Source organism: Pseudophryne corroboree, chromosome 3, assembly GCF_028390025.1.
Source record: "Pseudophryne corroboree isolate aPseCor3 chromosome 3, aPseCor3.hap2, whole genome shotgun sequence".
NCBI lineage: Eukaryota > Metazoa > Chordata > Amphibia > Anura > Myobatrachidae > Pseudophryne > Pseudophryne corroboree.
In genome coordinates this window covers 518,490,713-518,517,425 of record NC_086446.1, presented here as the reverse complement: position 1 = coordinate 518,517,425, position 26,713 = coordinate 518,490,713, and the positions used below count along the sequence as shown (strand labels likewise).

At 44.3% G+C, this 26,713-nt stretch overlaps 1 protein-coding gene across 4 annotated transcripts in view; it reads right to left on the bottom strand.

Moving 5' to 3' along the window:
• The window catches only part of RPTOR (regulatory associated protein of MTOR complex 1), a 704,097-nt gene that overhangs the window by 85,470 nt on the left and 591,914 nt on the right, over nt 1-26,713 (bottom strand). For all 4 annotated transcript variants that reach the window (XM_063961080.1, XM_063961083.1, XM_063961081.1 and 1 more), the window contains exons 8-11: nt 9,338-9,438; nt 3,815-3,959; nt 1,571-1,646; nt 1,195-1,296 (exon numbers count right to left, since the gene is read on the bottom strand). In XM_063961080.1, coding sequence (XP_063817150.1) covers nt 1,195-1,296; nt 1,571-1,646; nt 3,815-3,959; nt 9,338-9,438 — 424 coding nt within the window. The remainder of the gene's footprint in view (nt 1-1,194; nt 1,297-1,570; nt 1,647-3,814; nt 3,960-9,337; nt 9,439-26,713) is intronic.

The window sequence follows — 26,713 nt, the reverse complement described above, 5'->3', positions numbered from 1 at the left end:
AGATCCACTCTAAACCCCGATGTTTCCCTGTGGAAACCAATGTACCCTGCTGCAGAAATATGGGATAATTGCGTCTGGGCACAACAGCAGAACCACATCTGACCCAGTGACATGTAATGGTGGCCACACATTGATGGATCGTGCCAATCATGGCCCAGTCTCGTCACATACAGAACAGATAAGGGCCTGTAGATGTAAGGTGGCCCACACACTGATACTTATCTTCTATCCAGATTTATGGGCATGGCCTGCATTTAACCATCTGTTCAGAAGATAACAGACCATCATGTTTGTCACACTGTGGCATCAAACGAACTGCCCATTAGTGCCAGGCTACTGTAGTGTGCATGGGCAGCAACAACCTTCATACATAAAACTGAGATTTGTCATCTAAAACTTCTATCACCATCTAAACAATATGGCACATGCAGATGTACTTCTGCTTGGACTTGCAGAGACACTCGCATAACTTTAGACAGGAATCAATGTACTACTACCTTTGTTCTTCTTTTGGTTGGAAAACGTTGATATCTACTGTATGGAAATTGCTACTTAAATTCAGTGTTTAGCACCTACATCGCACATATTTGTAAATGTTTTTGTAAACAAAAACAACACACAATTAAAATAAAATTCAAATGCCACCAATCTTAATTTCCTTCTGATGCCCCAGTAGATGAAAGTGGATTTCAAAATGTGTAAGTAAATGGTCAGTGTTCTTAGCGATGGGCTGGCCTATGAAAATGACTTGAATATATTAGATACATTCTGCTAGAGAGAATCTAACGACTGATTACACAAACTGGATAAGGGTTGTAGTTTGTATATTTAACAGATACGGAAATAAAGGTCGGTATTCAATTCTTTCCACCCCTTTCACACCCGTTCTGTTTTTGCTGACGGGCATGGTATCCCTGGGGTAGCGAGGCGCCCAACCCTTTATGCAGTTAAATCTCATTACTATGGGCTCGATAACGGGGATCACTTTAGATAGGAGATTGGGCGTGATATATCATTTGAATACCACCCACAAAGTCTAAAAAAGTAGATTTACCCTTTAAGATTATTAGGTTAAGGAGTAGGTCAAAACTCTTTTTCCTTTTTATTTTTACTATTTCCATGGTCAATGAGCTCACATAAAAAGAGGTTGACCTCTTTGTAGGACATGGTCTCTTATGAGTGATGTTGGCTTACCTGAAGGACAATGGGTAACTGTTCTGGAGGATTTCTGTTCTCAACACCCATGGTTAACCAGACCTGAAATGCAGTCAGCTGCTCGGCAAAGAAAGGACTATGCTGTAATAAGAGATCAGACAACAGGAAATCTGTGATAATTGGGAGACATTTAGCAACACCCCTGATGTACACAGGACACACCCACTCAGCCACTCCCCTGTATCTTCAGTATCATAGAAGGCTGTATTGCAACAAAGTTACCTGTCGGTAGCATAACAGTAATTCAGGGAGGGGATGGAGAACAGATCACAGCATATGAGCGTGGTTACCTACAGACAGGCAAAAAATACAATGACAGCTGCCATCTGTCACACCAGAAAATATTTTCACTCACACGAAATGCTGTGCCCTCCTCAATGATAGTAGGTAATTGAGAAAGACATATATCAACAGCCAGATCCCACGCCTGCCTGGGAGGTAAAAATAACAAGAGTAACATTAGGCCATTGTAAAAGTAACACCAAAGCCTATGCTTCGGCTATATACCAGACTGATTTCTACAGCCTTATTTGTTTGCAGAAACATGGAGGTTTGTACATTGCACTGGCCCTTACATTGCATACCTAACGCCCCCGAACCGTTCCGAAAAATAACATGAAACAGTAACGATTTTATAGAACACTGTTCAAAATCCAATCCTCCACCTAGGTAATCCACCCCCCACCCCCACCACAACCAATAGGGAATGTACAAAAATACTGCAATCTAACAAGCCGCTTATTACTGCAAGAATGAGTATTCCAATCACATAGTGAAGAATTATGCAATGGAAAGGGTCAATTAATCCATCTCCTGGAAGCAACACTATTTAATAACTGTGAAAATTATAGATCAATACACCCAAGAGTTAAAGATGATCTTTTCATAGGCCAGGAAGGATAATTTGAGGTTTGATTTCATCTCTGTTCTAGGTGCCTGTGTGTTCAGAAACTATGTCATATTCCTTTTGATCTTTTCACAAAGGAATAGATAGCTTTATGCAGTCAACACTAGAGCCATTGTAGACAAGCCTAGCATTGCAGCCATTTCCAGTATGCAGGGGTCTCTGATATACAGAAGCCATGTCACCATCCACTGTGCTGTTAATTTCCCCAGAATGAAACTACTTCTGAGTCTACATTAAAAGTGTCGATGTGAGTATTTCACTATGCAGACACATACACTGCACATGATCAAGCATACCTTAAAGTATAGGGTAATATACACTGTACAGATGGGTCCATGTTTATCTTGACCTTTAATAGGATTAACTGAGACTGGGCAGTCGGACTTAATCCCCTGCTGTAATTACTTAGGGGGTCATTCCAAGTTGATCGCTAGCTGTTTTTGTTCGCAGTGCAGCGATTAGGTAAAAAAGCGGCACTTCTGCGTATGCGGCGCAGTGCGCACGCATGACGTACTTTCACAACAGCCGATGCAGTTTCACACAAGGTCTAGCGATGCTTTTCAATCGCACTGCTGGCCACAGAGTGATTGACAGGAAGTGGGTGTTTCTGGGTGGTAACTGACCGTTTTCAGGGAGTGTGTGTAAAAACGCAGGCGTGTCAGATACAAACGCAGGCGTGCCTGGGGAAACGCAGGTGTGGCTGGCCGAACGCAGGGCGTGTTTGTGATGTCAAAACAGGAAATAAACAGTCTGAAGTGATCGCAAGCTAGGAGTAGGTCTCGAGCTGCTCAGAAACTGCACAATCTATTCTTGTAGCAGCGCTGCGATCCTTTCGTTCATACTTCTGCTAAGCTAAAATACACTCCCAGAGGGCGGCGGCCTAGCGTTTGCACTGCTGCTAAAAGCAGCTAGCGAGCGATCAACTCGGAATGAGGGCCTTAATCCCCTGCTGTATTGTTCTCTGTATTGTATTGCAGCTGAGAACAATAGATGAAGGGTTTATGTTAATAAACCATGTTGTGGCTAGGCGCAGCAAACTAGCCAAGATAACAGTGGACCCAACCGTGGAAAACTGTAGCTCTCAGAATATAATGTGTTTATAAGATCATCACTACAAAATCAAATCTTTGACTCCAGCACAGAAACCCTTTTCTGAGTGGAATATGGAACCATGTGGAAAGTTTTCTCTTTCCACTGACTACTTTAAAACTTGACAAATTCAAGAGACTTGTGTAGTTCTGCTCCACAACCAGCCGGTATGAATGCGGTTTTGCAATCTAGTAATATATGAAGGGACAGTGAGCAGTGCCCTGCAGTGCGATCTGCTGAGCTATTTAGGTCACTGTATGTGCTCTAACACTCAAGGTCAAACCGCTGAGCTCCAGAAGCCAGTGAGTGACAGCAGATTGGCTTTCACTCACCAAGATTAAAGGTAAATCTCCTTTTAAGACTTCTAAGAAAAAATGATCAAAAATCAATGCAGAAATGTTAGCCTCTGATTGTAATCCCAAGCAAAAACAACAAAAAAACAAACCACAGAAAATATTTTCCATTGAAATCCAGCAAGGGCATTTCTGTTTTAGTTACAAACGTTATAAAAACAGGAAAGGAAATATATTTAACATTTAAATAAATGCTAAGCATAAAACAGTGAACATAGTGAACATGAAAGTAAATACGCTAAGGATTTACCACATGGCATGCATGAATGTAGGGGGCAACCTGGGGCTGCTCACTGGCGTGCAGTTGTAAGACCTCATGATTCTTTCTGCCAACAAGAAATTGCGGAAGAGGCTGGCGACAAGAAGGTCCTGCCGGAATAGCTTCTGGAACAGGTCTGAGGGTGTAAGAAAATATTTTGTAAAAAAAAAAAAAGGATTTTAATTACCTACCGATAAATCCTTTTCTCGTAGTCCGTAGAGGATACTGGGAATCCATTTAGTACCATGGGGTATAGAAGGGTAAAGAATACCATGAGGTATAGAATTTGATAGTGTGGGCTGGCTCATCCCTCTATGCCTACCAGACTCAGTCTAGGAAACTGTGCCCGAGAAGAAGGACATACTTTGAGAGAAGGATAGATAAGGAAAGTGGTGACATTACGAACCAGCACACAGAACAATAGGAAGGCCATGCTAGCCAAACTTTAAACATGAACAGCAACAGCTGAACAAACCAGAATACTTAACCAAGTAACAGTACCGGAAGAACGAAGCAACGGGCGGGCACCCAGTATCCTCTACGGACTACGAGAAAAGGATTTACAGGTAGGTAATTAAAATCCTATTTTCTCTTACGTCCTAGAGGATACTGGGATTCCATTTAGTACCATGGGGAAGTACCAAAGCTCCCAAACCGGGTGGGAGAGTGCTGAGGTTCCTGCAGAACTGATTGGCTTCTGAGGACCTTCAGTTTGGTCAAAGTGTTGAACTTGTAAAACTTTGCAAACGTGTTGGAACCTGACCAAGTGGCTGCTCGGCAGAGCTGTAAAGCCGAGACACCTCGGGCAGCCGCCCAAGAAGAACCCACCGACCTAGTAGAGATTTTGGAACTGGCAAGCCTGCCGTGGAATAAGCATGCTGGATAGTGAGCCTGATCCAGCGTGCTATAGACTGCTTTTAAGCAGGACACCCAATTTTATTGGGATCATACAGAACGAACAGCGAGTCGGATTTCCTGTGACGAGTTGTTCTCTCTACATACACCTTCAAAACCCTCACAACATCCAAAGACTTTGAAGTAGCAGAGGTGTCTGTCACAGCCGGACCACAATAGGTTGGTTGATGTGAAAAGCGAACACCACCTTAGGAAGAAATTGCTGACGAGTTCAAAATTCAGCTCTGTCCTCATGAAAAATTAAGTAGGGACTCTTGTGAGACCACGTCCCTAGCTCCGACAAACGTCTTGCTGAGGCCAGGGCCAACAGTGTGACGGTTTTCCATGTAAGGTACTTCACGTCAACCTCCGGTAATAGTTCAAACCAGTCCGATTGGAGGAACTGCAGCACCAAATTGAGATCCCAAGGTGCCGTGGGAGGCACAAAGGGAGGCTGGATGTGCAGAACACCTTTCAAAAACCTCTGGACCTCAGGAAGAGATGCCAATAGACAAAGCCAACATTTGGACTTTAATGGAGCCTTGGCCCACATACACTCCCGATTGCAGAAAAAGCAGGAGACGTCCCAGATGAAATTTCACCACATAATACTTTCTGGTTTCACACCAAGAGACATACTACTTCCATATACGGTGGTAATGTTTAGACATTACCCCCTTCCTGGCTTGGATCACAGTCGGGATGACCTTGTCATAAATCCCTCTTCTGGCTAGAATCAGCCGTTCAAATTCCATGCCGTTAAACGTAGCCGCGGTAAGACTTGATAGACGAACGGGTCCTGTTGCAGAAGATCCACGTGAAGAGGTAGAGGCCATGGATCTTCGATCAGCATCTCAAGAAGATCCGCGTACCAGGCCCTTCGAGGCCAGTCCGGAGCAATGAGGATTGCTTGAACCTTTTCCCTGGACGATGCCTTTATCAGAAGATCGTCCAGGTACGGAATTATGTTCACTCCGTGTTTGCAGAGTAGAAACACCATCTCTGCCATCACCTTGGTGAACACTCTCGGTGCCGTGGAGAGACCAAATGGCAGGGCCTGGAACTGGTAGTGGCAGTCCTTCAGTGCAAACTGTAGATAAGCCTGATGAGGCGGCCAGATCGGAATGTGAAGGTACGCATCCTTGATATCGAGAGACACTAGGAATTCCACCTCCTCCAGACCTGAGATCACCGCTCTCAGAGACTCCATCTTGAATTTGAACATTCATAAGTACGGGTTCAACGACTTAAGGTTCGAAATTGGTCTTAACGGTTTCAGTACTACAAACAAGTTGGAATAATATCCCTTGTTTTGCAGATGAGGTGGAACTGGAAAAATGACCTGAGTCTGTACCAGTTTTTGAATGGCGTCCTGTAAGGTTATACTTGCTTCCTGTGAAACTGGTAAGACTAATTTGAAGATTCTGTGAGGTGGGAGCTCCTGAAACTCCAGTATGTATCCCTGGGAAATAATATCTATGACCCAGGAATCCTGGCACGAACTTGTTCAGATGTGACTGAAGAATTTTAGCCGGGCTCCCACCTGACAGTCTTCCAGGCATCGCGGTCCACCTGGAAGAGTGAAGGCTTTGAGGAAGCAGAGCTTGAGCCCTGCTCCTGTGAACCGGCAGTTGCTGGTTTCCTTAGTTTACCTCTAGCGTCTCTGGTGGCTGTAGAAGAACCTCTGGTTTTTGCCCATAAACTTGGCAGCCCGAAAGGAATGTAGATTAGGTCCTGAGTAGGCCTTCCTGGCTGGGAGAGCTACAGAAGGAAGATACGTGAACTTACCCACAGTAGCTTTGGAGATCCATTTGTCGAGTTCATCTCCAAATAAGGCCTCTCCTGTGAAGGGTAGGCCTTCCACTCCTTTCCTGGAGTCCACGTCAGTAGTCCACTGGCGTAACCATAAGCCTCTGCGTGCTGACACTGCCATAGTAGTGATGCGTGCATTAAGAAATCCTATTTCTTTTATGCCTTCCACCATAAAATTTGCAGTCATGTATATGTTGCAGGAGTAAAATAATCTCCCCCTGAGGCAAGGTACCTAACCCCTCAATTAGGTTAACCGACCATTTGGCAATGGCCTTAGTAATCCACCCACATGCTATAGTGGGTCTCTGGGCCACCCCAGCAGCTGTATAAAAAGATTTGAGTGCATTCTCAATTCTACGATTAGCCGTGTCTTTTAGGGAGGCTGCACCCGGGACAGGCAATACAATTTTCCGTGACAGCCTAGAGACTGATGCATCCACTATCGGTGGATTTTCCCATTTTTTTCCTATCCTCAGGAGGAAAGGGAAAAGATGATATCAACCTTTTAGGGATTTAAAATATCCTATCAGGATTAATACACGGTTCTTCAAACAGGGTATTTAGTTCCTTTGGCACAGGAAAAGTGGCTGAGGATTTCTTTTTTTATATTAATATAAGATTCCTCAGTTTCCTCTGTTACCTTATCAGGGATATGTAGAACTTCTCTGACAGCTTCTATGAGAGCCTCTATTCCCTGTGACAGAGTAGCCTCCCCCACCTCTTAGTCCACCTCCCACTCCTCCATGTCTGTCCCCTCATCATCAGAGTCAGACTGCAGGATACGGGCCAAAGGACGTTTTTGCAGACAAATGGTAGGGGACTGAGACGCTGGTTTTGGTACTGAGTTTCTGTTCAAAAACTCAGTCATCGATTTTCTTAAGTATTGTGTCTCTTTCTCATTGTGGGACAATTTAGTAGAAATATTGGAAGTCATTCTCCTAATTAAATCCAGCCAAGCTGGCTCTGCCCCGCTAACCTGGGAAGGTACACTGCACTGAGTACACAGTAGTGAACCCCCTGGAGAAGAGGAACACTGTGCTTCACATGAAACACACTCTTTGTCTGACAAACTGTAACACTGACAACACACACACACACACACACACACACACACACACACAGGAAAAGGCTAAATGCACAATTAACCCACAAAGAGCTCTTCAAGAGAGACACAGAGATAGCCTGGAGCCAGCACACAGCGCCCTTACTGCTAATGCCAAGCTTAGCCGAGTCGTAGACTAAGTACCCAGATTGGGGACTTAGTACACTAGTAAGCCGCACCCCCCGCCCCAGCTATTACCCCCTGGTACTGCCGCTGAGGCAATCTGGAGTCTCTCCGGAGGAGCTGCACGTCCCTGTCAGTCAGCGTCTGTGTCCACTGCAGAGGGAAAATGGATCCGCTCATAGTGAAGCCCTGCCCCTTCAATGGCGCGCGGTCTTCCTGCTTTTTTTTACACTGGCCGAGGTAAGTTTAGTACTTAAAATGGAGTCAGTCACCTTTTAAGTCTGTAATGCCAGTCTGGGTATTGTGTACACCCGTAGTGTACTTAGACTCAGTTAGCTCCCTCAGTAGCGGTGCGTCCGCACTGTGTACTGAGTCTGGAAATCCCGACACCACCCTTCTATCTTCTGTCTCTGTTAGGGGTGGCGGCGTGCTGCGGGAATGTACGCTTGCCGTGGTGGGGCATGCAAATAGTTCCCTCAGGAGCTAGTGTCCTGTCAGCAGGGAACGGGACCATTAACCCTTCAAGAGGTTGGGCCGTTCCCCCCCTAAGTCCCACGAAGCAGGCAGGCTGGTGCCATCCAGTCCTGCCTGAAAATAAACAGATAAAATAAATGCAGATAACTCTTCAGGAGCTTCCAGCGACGTGACCGTCTCCGCCAGGCACATTTTCTAAACAGAGTCTGGTAGGAGGGGCATAGAGGGAGGAGCCAGCCCACACTATCAAATTCTTAAAGTGCCCAAGGCTCCTAGTGGACCCATCTATACCCCATGGTACTAAATAGATTCCCAGTATCCTCTAGGACGCAAGAGAAAAACAATTACCTAACCTGACATCAAGAAATTTAGGGGGAGATGTATGAAGCAGTGATAAGAGTGGAGAAGTGGACTAGTGGAGAAGTTGCCCAGAGTAACCAATCAGCTTTGACATTTATCAAGTATATTCTAAAAAATGGTAGGTTGATGCTGACTGCTTGCCTTCTAGAATGCTGCCTTTTCCATATTTTGTGCTTACCAAATGTAAATCCATTGGAAAGTCTACTGTGATCTCAATAAACTAAAGAAAAGAATGAAGTGAATGAATGAGATATCCCCAATAAGAGAAGAGACGCTCTGCATTTAGCACCCGTCACTATGTAGTGTAGCAGGGAGCCACTATCTGCTGCTTGTCCACAACCTGTGAGTAAACCAATCAGGTGACACATTAACACCACCTAACAAAGCATTGCTACGAAATCTGTACATTAGATCGAGGACCAAAGCTATGTGAGGGGACTATATAGAGAATGGGCTTCTTAAAATGGGCCAATAACCTTAAAGCACGTGTAAATACTAAAAATTGTGTAAGTGAGCAGATTTGCTTTGCATTGACCTGAAAAAAACACCATGGAATAAAATGAGTGTATGAGGAGATGGCTGGATTGTACAGATAAGCCTGTGTGTCCTTGAAAAGCACACAGCGCATTAGAACAGGGCACGTGTTATATGCAGATCGGTGCATCGGAGTCTCACTAGAATAACAGGGGAAGCAGATGAGCAGACAGTGAATCAGTTCTTCAGCAGGATGATGCTTGGTGCCACTATACCTCTTGGCAGAACATTCCACGCTATAGTGTCAGTAATTGCTGTGAAGATCCAGTTTAACTCTCCTAGAGGCGTCCTTCTGTCATTCAAACGCCCAGGAATCCTAGGGATAGCAAAAAAAACATAAGCTGTAGCATAAAAATACCTGCTTACATGAGATGGTTAACTAAATCCCTGCTCAATTCAAGCGGCAAAAATAAACAGGACTGTTTCAGCATTTCAGTCCCCTAAGATTAAAAGAAGTCGCTTAATGGAAGGTCAAAAATCCAGGACATCACATTTCACTACTAGGTGATGACTGTGGAGATTACAATGCATTATCTCTTCTGTTCACAGAAGGGTTATTCCTGTGTGATAAACAGCTTGTAATGTAGCGGCAAAAGGAGAATTACCTCCCAAAATACTAATTGCTTTAAATTAACCGCAATATTCACAAATGCATAATCTAGTTTTAATAATCAGATGGCCTTGCCTGTGAAGCTAGACTCAGCTTCACTAGGTACAACTAGACAAATCGGCTTGTTCAGCAGTCTCACTGTTCAAGATTGCCAATGACTGCACAAATATGCAGATGTTATCTTCCAGATCAGATTTAGGAAGATTTATTAAGCCTGGTGAAGTGATAAAGTGGAAAGTGATAAAGCACCAGCCAGTCATCTCCTGTCATTTTTCAAACCAGTTACCTGAGACACACAACTACCAGGGGTTGAGCGTAGTTAGGTATATTATATATCCTCGATCTTTAGCTATTTTTCAAACCCAGCCTCTGCAACATGGCACTTAAGGCCAGTACTGACGGGAGAGATGTGTGCTGAGCCATCTTAACACAGACCGCTCAGCACACATCTCTCCCCTCCGCTCAGCACAGGGTGATGTGTGCTGAGCGAGGGGACGACGACGGGCGGCCGCTCACTTCACACAGCGCTGAAGTGAGCGACCCGCTAGATTGAGCCTGCATGCCGGCCAATCTAGCACCAGCGATTTCGACGCGTGGGCCCGCGCATCGCTATTGCTGGGGGGCATACACACGACAGATCTGTGCTTAAAATCTAAGCAATCTAGTCAGATTGCTTCGATTTTAAACACGGATCTCTCCGTGTGTAACCCCCTTTAGGATCTGATTGGCTGGTCCTTTATCACCTTTCACTTTTTCACTTCACCAAGCTCAATAAATATGTCCCACATTTTCAAGACAATGGCTTTGGGGGCTGCAAGCATGCCACTATCAGGTCAGTGTGCTCACAAACAAAAAGGAATCAGAAAAAGAAGTATGGCACAAAGTTTAATAAACAAAATTATAATACAATGTTTCTAAATCAATAATAATGGTTACTAAAACAGTTTTTGTCCATTTTCCAGTGTTTGGGGGCAAATGGTTGACTGTCATTTGCTCCCATACATTACCAGATTTTCTTTCCAACCAGCCAGCCAGACTGGACAGATGGTCTGCCAGATAATTGTATAGTGTATGCCCAGCTTTAGAAATAGACGTTCATAGAACAACCTACATCCAATCAAAACAAGTGATCACAGTGATATTGAGATGAATGTGATGAAATGAAAGCAAGCAAGAGGCTACAGCCACAGTGAAAGGAGCAGGATCCTCCAACAACATGCCGCAGTGATGTCACATGAACATAAAAATTATATCAATATATTCCACTTGTTAATTAGAAGGGCAGGGTGTAACCATACTCTGACACCTGTTAGGTTGGCAAAGGAATATAAGGGAGCTGGAAATGTGTCAAAAGGGAGAAAGTAATAATTTTTATTTTCTCTTGGCAACTGCTGTAATAAGGGCAACAGAAGCAATTAATGTGCTCCCTGGTGTTCTCTATTCACGTACATACTGCTTAACTGCATTTCCAATGACTGTAAGCAGAGAAACTCACATCAATAATTACAGCTGTGTGTCTGTGTGATTATAGAATAATGGCGAGAACATCTGCAAGATGATGGTACAATACACACCTTTAACATGTGTTCACTAATCTGCTGTTGGCATTCACAACCTAAAATGTGACACTGGATTGCCAGGTCACTTCATCAACATACATCTGGTAGACTGAAGGTCACCCGGTAGCTGGCCTCTGGAAACTACAAACTATGGAAATGGGAGAGCAGTTTCAGCTGTTACTGATAAGTCACTTGTCCATCACAATCCACTGCTATCCTGTCCTCAACCTACCACTTATCCTCTGTGTTTGTCCTAATCGTCCACACTTTACAAATAAATTGACTCATTTAGTCCTATTAGCCTTTTGGCTGTCAAAGCGCTAACAAACCAATGACTCTCCTGCTTATGGAATCAGTCGTCACTGTGAGTGAGTGAGTGTGTGTGTGTGTGTGTGTGTGTGTGTGTGTGTGTGTGTGTGTGGGAGGAGAACCAGCTGACATCTGGAGCAGTGCCGATCCTCCTTCTGCTGCCTCTTATCTCATCTGACCTACTCTAACCCATTTCCAGAGTGCTGCAGTGTGACAGGCCCCTGTTCATCACAGTGTTAATGCTACTAATTAAAATGTAATAAGAGTGCGCTGTACCTTAGTATTTTTCTATGGGTACATACGATCATTTTAATGCAGCCTAATATGAGCAGGCTGTGTATTCTGGCTTTTCCCACTGGGGAAAGCCACAATTTGCCATATTTCAACATGAAGAGGTTAAAGGCGGCTATGGGTAATTTCCTTGTCAGGTCTGCTGTCTAATTAGAAAACAAACTGCTTTGCTCGCTTTAAAGTCAGCTGAAATTGTGAATTATGGATCCCCAGGTGCCGAGGCAGCGCCAATGAATGTAGATGGAGAGGGACTTGGCTAATTGATATTTCTGTCACGTGTCGGGGAAAGGATGGATGTTTATAAAGGGGGATTTCCAGAACAGTATTTGATTTACCTTGCAGGATGCAGGGGAAGGCTACTACAGTACATGCACTACCCAGTCAGTTCCCTGTGCTGCTGCAAAGATTTATTAACCCACAGCGTGGTGAATGGAGCATGCTGAACTAATGGACTTGAAGATGCATTAACTCTTGTCGGCATGGCAGGTGCAAATTGTGATCTGATCAAAAAACCCTATGTAAATGAAATCTTTAGATGAACTATTTTTACTGAAGCAGACTTAAAAAGGAGATTAAGAGCATAAAATAAAACACAGAACTCTTACGTATTAATTAATGTACCATTGTATCAAGGTATTTAATTGCGGACTTATAATCATAGTTGTATAGCCTGTTTTAAGAAGAGTAACAGCAAAAGAAAAGAATTTAGGACAGGGATTAGGAACAGTACAGATGTTCCTTTAATGTCATCCTTCTGGCTGACATACTGTATCTTGAGTGAAAGCCGCAGTTTGTACAAAATCAGACTGCTGTATCTACTCTCTTGTGTTCATGGTCTTGTTTAATCAGTAACAGCAGCATGTGCCGAGATCGACAGGTGGGATAATGCAGTTGCTGACATAAGGTATGCGGAGAGCAGGCTGCACCGATGAAATAGTATAAATAAAAGGCAGGCGGCGTTCAGTAAATGTCAGGGCATGAAATCTCGTACGAGAGAGTGGATTACTGCGTGTTATAATAAAGAATTTAACTATCAGGACATGTTTTGCAGGTGATTCCACTAATATTGAACAGACACTGCTTAAGGGACACACATAATGAAGAGATTTGCAGAGAAACAACAGTTCATTCAGTTCCAGATACCCACATTTTCTTTACATATATTAATCTCCCGTTAGAGTGTATTAATAAACAGCTAAGAGTGGACGCTAAAGAGGTACAGTAGCTGCTGGCCAATCGTGTCACGTCTACAGGACACGATTTTACGTATATACAGTACTGTGCAAAAGTTTTAGGCAGGTGTGGAAAAAATGCTGCAAAGTAAGAATGCTTTCAAAAATAGAATTGTTTATCAATTAACAAAATGCAAAAGTACATGAACAGGAAAGAAATCTAAATCAAAGCAATATTTGGTGTGACAACCCTTTGCCTTCAAAACAGCATCAATTCTTCTAGGTACACTTGCACAGAACTCGGCAGGGAAGTTGTTCCAAACATCTTGGAGAACTAATCACAGATGATCTGTGGATATAGGCTTGTTGAAATCCTTCTGTCTCTTCATGTAATCCCAGACAGACTCAATGATGTTGAGAACAAGGCTCTGCGGGGGCTATATCATCACTTCAAGGACTCCTTGTTCTTATTTATGCTAATCTAATTATTCTAATCAACCTTGATGCAGAAGGCTTTTTAAAAAATTGCCTGGCCTCACCTTGATAGAGTCTTACACTATCAACACTTCGGGGAGAAGTTTTGTGGCCTTGTCAACTCCCTCTATAACGTCGCTACTGCGCAGGTGATGGTTAATAATATCTCTTCAACCCCCTTTACCCTTGAGAGGGGGACTAGACAGGGTTGTCCTCTTTCCCCTTCAATCTAGCTTTAGAACCCTTTCTACGTTACATTATCAATCTATCTATTTTCAAGGGTATTCAAATTGGCACTCAGGAATTGAAAATCATTGCGTTTGCGGATGATATTCCTCTCCTCACCTCTAACCCTAAGCAGTCTGTTCCAGCGCTACAGGAAGCTATAGCACGCTTCTCTTCCTTTGCGGGATTTTCCATTAATTTTGATAAATCAGAGGCCCTAGCCATATTTCGTCAAGCCCCCACAGGATGGGTCACCCCTTTTCCATTCCGATGGGCTCCTACTCACCTCACTTATCTTGGGGTTTTATTACCCTTAGATCCCGCCCTTCTATACTCATACAACATTCACCCTATTCTTACGAAAATTCAAACTGAACTCAGTCTCTGGCAAGACATTCCCCTTAATCTCCTAGGTCGCTGTAACCTTGTTAGGATGGCTAGTTTCCCAAAATTGCTCTACGTCCTCCAAATGGTCCCTGTCCTGCTCACGAAATCTGATTTATCCCTCCTCAACTCGTGCATCTCTAAATTTATATGGTCCAATAAGCGGCCCAGAAAAAGCTTTCTTAAATTATCCCAGACAGTACAGAATGGAAGACTAAATTTGCCTGACATAGAGCAATACAATAGAGCCTGTCTTCCCCGTTTTGCCATTGACTGGCTCAGAGACACGGATGTCTTTACTAACTCATTACTGGACTCCCAACTATGCACCCCTTTATCCCTCAGCTACACCCTACACGCTAACACCACTAGTTTGAAACACCCTCCCTTAGACAACATACTTCTGACATCCACCTTCTGGGCGTGGAGAATGTCTAGAAAGTCATTGAACCTCCACTACTCTCACTCATTATTTCTCCCTTTTACCGGTAATTTAGATTTCCAAAATGGTCGGGCCTCCTTCCCTTTCAATGTTTGGCGCTCCGTGGGAATTACGTGCGTCCATGATCTGCTCAATTCTATGCATAAGCCACTTACCTTTACTGAAGCCATTGACAAATATAACATTAGCCCCCTTCACGGTTTCTACTATTTCCAGGCCTCCCACTATCTCCATTTGGTTTTATCACACCTACATAAGCCGGATTTTCTTAACCCCTTAGACTGACTCTTACACTCTGGCACATACTCCATATCGACTATCTATGCTCGAATCCGCACAGAAATTATACCCACTTCTGACCTTGCTCAACTACAAAAATGGTCCTCTCAAATCCCTTCAATGTCCCCTGACGCAGTGATGGACAGTTTTGCTAAATCTCTGAAACTTATTCCAGCAAGCATATACCAGGAAATGTCATATAAGATCTTACACAGGGCTTACATATCTCCAAAAAGGAGTCATTTAATGGGCCTTTCTGACTCAGCGGCGTGCATTAAATGCTCTGCACCAATAGCTGATATTATGCACTGCTTTTGGCATTGCCCCCACATTCAAACATTTTGGAATGAGCTGCAGACAATTAGACTAAAAGGTTTTTTCCACGAATGGAAAAAAGGAAAGAGGCGCTGATATGAAAATATTGTTGATAAACACACAGTATACCAATGTATATAATTAATAATTTATTAAAGCAATAAAAATAATTATTTATATTAATACCGGCCGGTAAATATAATCAGATACATTTCATGATTTGTGTAATCCTTAAAACTAAACAATTTAAAACGAATTCATTCCTGTATCTAAAGAACTACACTACAGAGTATCCTTTATAATAAACACGTATCCAGATGCTCGTAATGAATACGTGTGCCCAACTCAGTAATTATAGTCACTCTTCCCGTCCGCTGGTAGCAGTTCCTTTATATGCGGACATATCTGGAAATCCGGTGAGTATATTTAATTCAAAGCTGATTTTTATGATACTCAGAATTGGTTTGCCCAATAAATTTCACTTGTAAGGCAATCTCTTAATTACTAAGCCACAGAAGAGGCACAATGTAGGCAGTCTATTGATCACTATACCGCAGGAGGGGCACAATTTTCCTTTGTACAAGTGATTGTTTAATTAATTAATAATGGGAGAGCTGGACGGCACTATTTCCATTAACACGGGGTGTATGATAAAGTGCTCACCTCGTCCTCTATACTGGACTATAAGCCGCTTCCAAGTTGAGCCGCCAGCGTTGTTTCAAGCGCTCGTCTCTCCCGCAGCCGTGTCATAAGCTGCTCCCTCTGTGCCGTAGTGTCGGGCTCCACGCTGCACATGAGCAGCGGCAATTGGTGTTCCCAGTGCCGCTCGCTTCCGGACCAGGTTACCGGCGCTGCTTTTGGTACTTGTCTCTCCTGCAGCCGTCTCCTGGTTAGCTCCCTCTGTGCCTGCAGTGTCGGGCTCCACACTGCACGTGAGCCGTACGGCAATAGTTGTTCTCCGTGCCACTCCTCCTCAGGTATCGGTTCACTTTCAGAGCATATGAACCAATTAATAAAATACCGGCTTGTAGTACAAAATATAAAGAAGGGTTTCATATGCTCTGAAAGTGTACCGATACCTGAGGAAGTGTGTCACGGAGAACAACTATTGCCGTACGGCTCACGTGCAGTGTGGAGCCCGACACTGCAGGCACAGAGGGAGCTAACCAGGAGACGGCTGCAGGAGAGACAAGTACCAAAAGCAGCACCGGTAACCTGGTCCGGAAGCGAGCGGCACTGGGAACACCAATTGCCGCGGCTCATGTGCAGCGTGGAGCCCGACACTACGGCACAGAGGGAGCAGCTTATGACACGGCTGCGGGAGAGACGAGCGCTTGAAACAACGCTGGCGGCTCAACTTGGAAGCGGCTTATAGTCCAGTATAGAGGACGAGGTGAGCACTTTATCATACACCCCGTGTTAATGGAAATAGTGCCGTCCAGCTCTCCCATTATTAATTAATTAAACAAACACTTGTACAAAGGAAAATTGTGCTCCTCCTGCGGTATAGTGATCAATAGACTGCCTACATTGTGCCTCTTCTGTGGCTTAGTAATTAAGAGATTGCCTTACAAGTGAAATTTATTGGGCAAACCAATTCTGAGTATCATAAAAATCAGCTTTGAATTAAATATACTCACCGGATTTCCAGATATGTCCGCATATAAAGGAACTGCTACCAGCGGACGGGAAGAGTGACTATAATTACTGAGTTGGGCACACGTATTCATTACGAGCATCTGGATACGTGTTTATTATAAAGGATACTCTGTAGTGTAGTTCTTTAGATACAGGAATGAATTCGTTTTAAATTGTTTAGTTTTAAGGATTACACAAATCATGAAATGTATCTGATTATATTTACCGGCCGGTATTAATATAAATAATTATTTTTTTTGCTTTAATAAATTATTAATTATATACATTGTTATACTGTGTGTTTATCAACAATATTTTCATATCAGCGCCTCTTTCCTTTTTTCCATTCGTGGAAAAAACCTTTTAGTCTTTTTTGTCTTACTGTGGGAGGAGCATACCCACTTTAGAGGCTGCAGATATTTAAATATTATCAGCTGGCGCTGGGTAATCTTTCTTTAAACATTCTTCTGAATTAGGTATAAATTTCCAATGTACTGCCTCTTGGGCCCTCTTTGGATGTCTCCTTGACCAGACGAATATTCCCTCTCATGATAAAAAACTGGTGGTACTTCTCTCAGCCGTAGGTAGGAAATCTATACTCCAGCAATGTATTCATGACACTACTCCCACTTTACCATTGGCTACCTCTAGGTTACTTTTCCTATTTATAATGGATTGGCTGGAAACGTCTCTTAACAAAGAAACCCTGACTCCTGCATTATTTCAATGCTGGGGTAAGTTTATCCATAAGTTACGAACCCCCACAAAATTAGCTATACAACAAAGCTTTCATTGTACTACATGGTACTGTAATCAACTTTTGGACAATAGACCTCCTGTTTCCCTCCCATGAACTCCCCCCACCCTCTGTCTTCTCCATTCCTCTTTCTCTCCCTTGTCCCCTCAATTTCCTTTACTCCCTCCTTACCACTCCATCTTCTCCATTATTTCATTCTGTTTTAATAGTTTCTCCATGGATGGGTCGACGGCCCCCTGGCCTTGGCGGGTAATGTTTTTGGTTCTCTGTTTGTTTATTGTTTATGTTATGTGTCCCCCGAGTGGGGTGACGCCTTTATATGCTCCAGTTTTTATTATGGAATCAGACCTACTACCGTCCTTTGATATTCCTTGTTTTACTGTATTCGGTGATGGTCTACTTTCTAATTTCTGAGTTTTATGTTGGAAAAAGGAACATTTGAGGTATAATTCTAGGCTGTGCCATTTTTATTTCATGTGTATTCGACAATATGCTTATTTTTACTACAAATGGCTGTGTTTTATCTCTTTAAACTGCATGTTGCTGTTTGTTCTGATCCTCAATAAAATATATTTAGAAAAAAAAGAAAAAGAAAAAAGAAAAGAAAAAGCATCAATTTATTGCGAGCCACGAAATGGCGGATGCTTTTCATGCTATCACCAATATATTGATATTATTAAATCTACAAGTACCACTGTTCTTTCCTTTGTGAGGTCTCGTTTACATCACCTAGAGGGCACTGGAGCACTGATTTTGCATAGTGCAGTGCAGGCTGTTGGATGCGTATATATATATATATATATATATATATATATATATATAAAATAAGAATTTACTCACCGGTAATTCTATTTCTCGTAGTCCGTAGTGGATGCTGGGAACTCCGTAAGGACCATGGGGATAGCGGGCTCCGAAGGAGACTGGGCACTCTAAGAAAGAATTAGGACTACCTGGTGTGCACTGGCTCCTCCCTCTATGCCCCTCCTCCAGACCTCAGTTAGGGAAACTGTGCCCGGAAGAGCTGACACAATAAGGAAAGGATTTGGAATCCCGGGTAAGACTCATACCAGCCACACCAATCACACCGTACAACTCGTGATACTATACCCAGTTAACAGTATGAACAACAACTGAGCCTCTCGAATAGATGGCTCAAACAATAACCCTTTAGTTAGGCAATAACTATATACAAGTATTGCAGACAATCCGCACTTGGGATGGGCGCCCAGCATCCACTACGGACTACGAGAATTAGAATTACCGGTGAGTAAATTCTTATTTTCTCTGACGTCCTAGTGGATGCTGGGAACTCCGTAAGGACCATGGGGATTATACCAAAGCTCCCAAACGGGCGGGAGAGTGCGGATGACTCTGCAGCACCGAATGAGCAAACTCAAGGTCCTCCTCAGCCAGGGTATCAAACTTGTAGAATTTTGCAAACGTGTTTGAACCCGACCAAGTAGCAGCTCGGCAAAGTTGTAAAGCCGAGACCCCTCGGGCAGCCGCCCAAGAAGAGCCCACCTTCCTCGTGGAATGGGCTTTTACAGATTTAGGATGCGGCAGTCCAGCCGCCGAATGTGCAAGTTGAATCGTGCTACAGATCCAGCGAGCAATAGTCTGCTTTGAAACAAGAGCACCCAGCTTGTTGGGTGCAAACAGGATAAATAGCGAGTCAGTTTTTCTGACTCTAGCCGTCCTGGAAACATATATTTTCAGGGCCCTGACTACGTCCAGCAACTTGGAATCCTCCAAGTCCCGAGTAGCCGCAGGCACCACAATAGGTTGGTTCACATGAAAAGCTGATACCACCTTAGGAAGGAATTGGGAACGAGTCCTCAATTCCGCCCTATCCATATGAAAAATCAGATAAGGGCTTTTACATGACAAAGCCGCCAATTCTGATACACGCCTGGCCGACGCCAAGGCCAACAGCATGACCACCTTCCACGTGAGGTACTTTATCTCCACGGTTTTAAGTGGCTCAAACCAATGCGACTTTAGGAAATCCAACACCACGTTGAGTTCCCAAGGTGCCACTGGGGGCACAAAAGGGGGCTGAATATGCAGCACTCCCTTTACAAAAGTCTGAACTTCAGGCAGTGAAGCCAGTTCTTTTTGGAAGAAAATCGACAGAGCCGAAATCTGGACCTTAATGGAGCCCAATTTTAGGCCCATAGTCACCCCTGACTGTAGGAAGTGCAGAAATCGACCTAGCTGAAATTCCTCCGTTGGGGCCTTCCTGGCCTCACACCAAGCAACATATTTCCGCCATATGCGGTGATAATGTTTTGCGGTCACATCTTTCCTAGCTTTAATCAGTGTAGGAATGACTTCCTCCGGAATGCCCTTTTCTTTTAGGATCCGGTTTTCAACCGCCATGCCGTCAAACGCAGCCGCGGTAAGTCTTGGAACAGACAAGGCCCCTGCTGCAGCAGGTCCTGTCTGAGCGGCAGAGGTCATGGGTCCTCTGAGATCATTTCTTGAAGTTCTGGGTACCAAGCTCTTCTTGGCCAATCCGGAACCACGAGTATAGTTCTTACTCCTCTCCTTCTTATTATTCTCAGTACCTTGGGTATGAGAGGCAGAGGAGGGAACACATAAACCGACTGGTACACCCACGGTGTCACTAGAGCGTCCACAGCTATCGCCTGAGGGTCCCTTGACCTGGCGCAATATCTTTTTAGTTTTTGTTGAGGCGGGACGCCATCATGTCCACCTGTGGCCTTTCCCAACGGTTTACAATCATTTTGAAGACTTCTGGATGAAGTCCCCACTCTCCCGGGTGGAGGTCGTGTCTGCTGAGGAAGTCTGCTTCCCAGTTGTCCACTCCCGGAATGAACACTGCTGACAGTGCTATCACGTGATTTTCCGCCCATCGGAGAATCCTTGTGGCTTCTGCCATCGCCATCCTGCTTCTTGTGCCGCCCTGTCGGTTTACATGGGCTAGCGCCGTGATGTTGTCTGACTGGATCAGCACCGGCTGGTGTTGAAGCAGGGGTCTTGCCTGACTTAGGGCATTGTAAATGGCCCTTAGTTCCAGAATATTTATGTGTAAGGAAGTCTCCTGGCTTGACCATAGTCCTTGGAAGTTTCTTCCCTGTGTGACTGCCCCCCAGCCCCGAAGGCTGGCATCCGTGGTCACCAGGACCCAGTCCTGTATGCCAAATCTGCGGCCCTCTAGAAGATGAGTACTCTGCAGCCACCACAGCAGAAACACCCTGGTCCTTGGAGACAGGGTTATCAGCCGATGCATCTGAAGATGCGATCCGGACCACTTGTCCAACAGATCCCACCGAAAGATCCTTGCATGGAACCTGCCAAATGGAATTGCTTCGTAGGAAGCTACCATCTTTCCCAGGACTCGCGTGCAGTGATGCACCGACACCTGTTTTGGTTTCAGGAGGTCTCTGACTAGAGATGACAACTCCTTGGCTTTCTCCTCCGGGAGAAACACTTTTTTCTGGTCTGTGTCCAGAACCATCCCCAGGAACAGTAGACGCGTTGTAGGAACCAGCTGCGACTTTGGAATATTCAGAATCCAGCCGTGCTGTTGTAGCACTTCCCGAGATAGTGCTACGCCGACCAACAACTGCTCCCTGGACCTCGCCTTTATAAGGAGATCGTCCAAGTACGGGATAATTAAAACTCCCTTTTTCCGAAGGAGTATCATCATTTCGGCCATTACCTTGGTAAATACCCTCGGTGCCGTGGACAGACCAAACGGCAACGTCTGGAATTGGTAATGACAGTCCTGTACCACAAATCTGAGGTACTCCTGGTGAGGAGGGTAAATGGGGACATGCAGGTAAGCATCCTTGATGTCCAGTGATACCATGTAATCCCCTTCGTCCAGGCTTGCAATAACCGCCCTGAGCGATTCCATTTTGAACTTGAACCTTCTTATATAAGTGTTCAAGGATTTCAAATTTAAAATGGGTCTCCACGAACCGTCCGGTTTCGGTACCACAAACATTGTGGAATAGTAACCCCGTCCTTGTTGAAGGAGGGGTACCTTGATTATCACCTGCTGAGAATACAGCTTGTGAATCGCCTCCAGCACTGCCTCCCTGTCTGGGGGAGCTGTTGGCAAGGCTGATTTGAGGAAACGGCGAGGGGGAGACGTCTTGAATTCCAGCTTGTACCCCTGAGATACCACTTGTAGAATCCAGGGATCCACCCGTGAGCGAGCCCACTGGTCGCTGAAGTTCCGGAGACGGGCCCCCACCGCACCTGGCTCCGCCTGTGGAGCCCCAGCGTCATGCGGTGGACCTAGAGGAAGCGGGAGAGGACTTTTGTTCCTGGGAAGTGGCTGTATGGTGCAGCTTTTTCCCTCTACCTCTGGGCAGAAAGGACGCGCCTTTAACCCGCTTGCCTTTCTGGGCCCGAAAGGACTGTACCTGATAATACGGTGCTTTCTTTGGCTGTGAGGGAACATGGGGTAAAAATGTCGACTTCCCAGCTGTTGCTGTGGAAACGAGGTCCGAGAGACCGTCCCCAAACAATTCCTCACCTTTGTAAGGCAAAACCTCCATGTGCCTTTTAGAATCTGCATCACCTGTCCACTGCCGAGTCCACAATCCTCTCCTGGCAGAAATGGACATTGCATTAATTCTAGATGCCAGCCGGCAAATATCCCTCTGTGCATCTCTCATGTATAAGACTGCGTCTTTAATATGCTCTATGTTTAGCAATATAGTGTCCCTGTCGAGGGTATCAATGTTATCAGACAGGGAATCTGACCACGCAGCTGCAGCACTGCACATCCATGCTGAAGCAATAGCCGGTCTCAGTATAATACCTGAGTGTGTATATACAGACTTCAGGATAGCCTCCTGCTTTCTATCCGCAGGCTCCTTTAAGGCGGCCGTATCCTGAGACGGTAGTGCCACCTTCTTTGACAAGCGTGTGAGCGCTTTATCCACCCTAGGGGATGTCTCCCAACGTATCCTGTCCTCTGGCGGGAAAGGGTACGCCATTAGCAACTTTTTAGAAATCACTAATTTCTTATCGAGGGAAGCCCACGCATCTTCACACACTTCATTCAACTCATCAGATGGGGGAAAAACCATTGGTTGCTTTTTCTCCACAAACATAATACCCTTTTTTGTGGTACCTGGGTTAATGTCAGAAATGTGCAACACATTTTTCATTGCCGTAATCATGTAACGGGTGGCTCTGTTGGAATGTACACTAGTCTCATCGTCGTCGACACTGGAGTCAGTATCCGTGTCGACATCTGTCTCTGCCATCTGAGGTAGCGGGCGTTTTTGAGCCCCTGATGGCTTTTGAGACGCCTGGGCAGGCACGGGCTGAGAAGCCGGCTGTCCCACATCTGCTATGTCGTCAAACCGTTTATGTAAGGAGTTGACACTGTCGCGTAATTCCTTCCACATATCCATCCACTCTGGTGTCGACCCCGCAGGGGGTGACATCACACTTATCGGCACCTGCTCCGCCTCCACATAAGCCTCCTCATCAAACATGTCGACACAGCCGTACCGACACACCGCACACACACAGGGAATGCTCTGACTGAGGACAGGACCCCACAAAGTCCTTTGGGGAGACAGAGAGAGAGTATGCCAGCACACACCACAGCGCTATATAATGCAGGAAGTTACACTACACAAGTGATTTACCCTATAGCCGCTATATATATAGTATTTGCGCCTAAATTTAGTGCCCCCCCTCTCTTTTTTACCCTTTGAGCCTGGAAACTGCAGGGGAGAGCCTGGGGAGCGTCCTTCTAGCGGAGCTGTGAGAAGAAATGGCGCCAGTGTGCTGAGGGAGATAGCCCCACCCCTTTTTTGGCGGACTTCTCCCGCTCTTATAATAATAATGTGGCAGGGGTATTTTACACATATATAGCTTCTTAGGCTATATTATGTGTGATTAGCCAATTTAAGGTACTCTAATTGCTGCCCAGGGCGCCCCCCCAGCGCCCTGCACCCATCAGTGACCGGAGTATGTGGTGTGCACAGGGAGCAATGGCGCACAGCTGCAGTGCTGTGCGCTACCTTAATGAAGACCGGAGTCTTCAGCCGCCAATTTCCGTGAAGATCTTCATGCTTCTGGCTCTGCAAGGGGGACGGCGGCGCGGCTCCGGGACCGGACGACCGAGGCTGGGCCTGTGTTCGATCCCTCTGGAGCTAATGGTGTCCAGTAGCCTAGAAGCCCAAGCTAGCTGCAAGCAGGTAGGTTCGCTTCTCTCCCCTAAGTCCCTCGTTGCAGTGAGTCTGTTGCCAGCAGATCTCACTGAAAATAAAAAACCTAATAAATACTTTCTTTACTAGAAGCTCAGGAGAGCCCCTAGTGTGCAACCAGCTCGAGCCGGGCACAGATTATAACTGAGGTCTGGAGGAGGGGCATAGAGGGAGGAGCCAGTGCACACCAGGTAGTCCTAATTCACACACACACACACACACACACACACACACACACACACACACACACACACAGTATATTAATAAAAATACCTATATTGCACTAGTAACTGGCAACATCAGATGGTGTAACTTTCTGAAATTAAAAAAAAAAAAGGCTGCTAGCCCCCCAAAAGGTCCTTTGCCAGTAAAGACCCACAGAATTTAAAATAACAAGGTTGGTTTTTGGGGAACACCTAAACTGAATGATACAACTCCATTAAATCACATATACACATCTTGACCATTGTGGGATGGATGTTAAGAACACTTGCTGTCTCCCTTTGAAGATGCGAGCTCTTTGACAGTCTGTTACACCCACTTCGGATCTTGATATCTTGTCATCCAACGCGTTTTGTCATAAATGGATTTCTTCAGCGGTGTTGCAATGGTGTATGTGTTAATCCCAGATGGACTTGAGATAATTGTATACCTCTAAATTCTAACCACATTTGTAGTACAATCTGGGATAGCACTTTCAGCACAGAATCAACAATCAGTCTTTCAGCAAGTCAGTCTTGTTGGCAACTGGTCATCTACTTCTACTGGGAGTTTACATCTACCAGGAAGATTAATTCACGATGGTAAAGAGGTAATCCACCAGGAAGATTAATTCAGGATGGTAAAGAGGTAATCCACCAGGAAGATTAATTCAAGATGGTAAAGAGGTAAGCTTTTAGCAACTAATCAAAACGTCAGTCTCTCCTCACACTGCTCAGTTCACAAGTCTGGAAATTACTAATTCTGTTAGAGATCTGAGCCTTCTGTGCTCACAAAGTTGCAACCGCTCTAGTAGTGTGCGCTCTTGTTGTCTCTTTTTCATTCTTTGTGTAAGACTGTGTGATTACTTCTCTTATCCATCTTGATCTTGTGTATTTAGAAGGGACATAACCTTTCCATGATCCCATCATAAGTGCAAACAAATGTTCTGTGTTCCTAAGATCTTCTGTTCTGGATAAATATAAAGTGATGAAAAATCTAAAGAATGCTATTTCTTCCGTTTTCATTCATTGGTTGTGAAAAACGTATAATACAATCACTTCAATTGTATAATACAAGCTCTTGATTTATATAAAATGATGATACTAGTTTTGACAAGAAAGTTGGATTAGCTACTTCGTCTTCAAATATATTTCAAAAGTGTTGTTTGCACCATAGTTCTACAACTCTAACTCTTTCTGCAGATTCAATTGCCACTAGCAGTACTACTTTTACTGTCATCCATCTGAGAAAGACTTCACATATTGGTCCTATTGGAGAATCCATCAGGGATTCAGGAGGAACAAATTCTTTTTGCCCCTTCGAAGAAACAATTGATCAATTCTTAGAATATGTTTAACGTTCATACTTGCACCTTGGGCAGCTGGATCTGAGTAGGGAGCAAAGTAAAAAAATAAATAAAATAAAAGCAAGTAACTTAAGACCTGGAAAAACCATGGTGCAATGCAAGGATAAATACTGGCTAATTTTGCATGTAGCAAACAAATACTGGTCAGCTTTATTTTATACAGCAATCAAGATTTATGAGATAGGACACACCCCTCTAAAATGCTTTTGCAAAGCTGTAAAATTATTTGCTTTACTACTAACTCCGAATCTTAGTGTGGAAAGGAAAAGGCTCTCATGGAATTCAGCTTGCATACTGTATATGCAAAGTTTTGAGGAACAGAAGCTTTGGATGTAATTAATCTGGGTTCCCACCAGAAAATATATTTCCTCCAAACCGTGTAAAATATTATAAAGGAGTTATCCTTTCTAGCATGTTTAAGAAAATTGATTACAGGCCCAGAATTTTTTTTTACCAAAACAATAATTTTTTTCACATTTTGTACCATCAAAAATTGCTGCTTTATACAGTATATTGCTGGAAAGTTGAAGCAGTGGATTAGCTCAAGAGGTAGAGAATTTGTTATTCCCTGAGATTATCTTCTGGTTACTTCCTTTTTTTTTTTTTTTTAAAGAATAAGGTCGGTATTCAATTAGCCTGGATCAATTTTCTCCTGATGGTCAATATCAGGCTATTCAATTAAAGTCCATTTTTTGTTTTCAGGAGAAAAATGTCCCGTTTTATGCGATAACACATGGGATCTGGGATAATTTTCCGGACCCATGTTATCGTGGTTCTGAGGGCTGCTTATCATGGATTATACCTCAGACACGCAAAGCATACTCTCCGGCGTACCAATTAGCTACTGTGAATTACAGCACCTAATTGAATACCAGCCTAAAATGAAGAAAAAGTAATCTACTTGTTTCTGGGAGATCAGTACAGCGCTATTCTCTCAGGATGCTTTGATCTTGCAGCGTTCTTTTGCAGAAAATTGAGCAGTACCATATACGCGTCGATGCTCTACCTCAGGCATTCCCAACCGCTGTCCTCAAGGCACACCAACAGTGCAGGTTTTAGTGATATCCAGGCTGCAGCATAGATGGTTAAATCAAAATAACTGAGGTACTAATTAAGTCACCTGTGTTCAAGCCTGGATATCACTAAAACCAGGACTGTTAGTGTGCCTTGAGGACCGAAGTTGGGAAACACTGCTCTAACTTCTTGGTACCTTCAGATATATTACATGGTTTCATAGAAGAACGGACTACAGGAAATTCCTGGGTGGTGACTAAAGAGATGTTCTGTCTTATGTGCATGTTCTGTGAGTGCCGTGGACATGTTGCTGAAGTGTGTGCATACACGGGTGCTCAACTGTTCACATTGT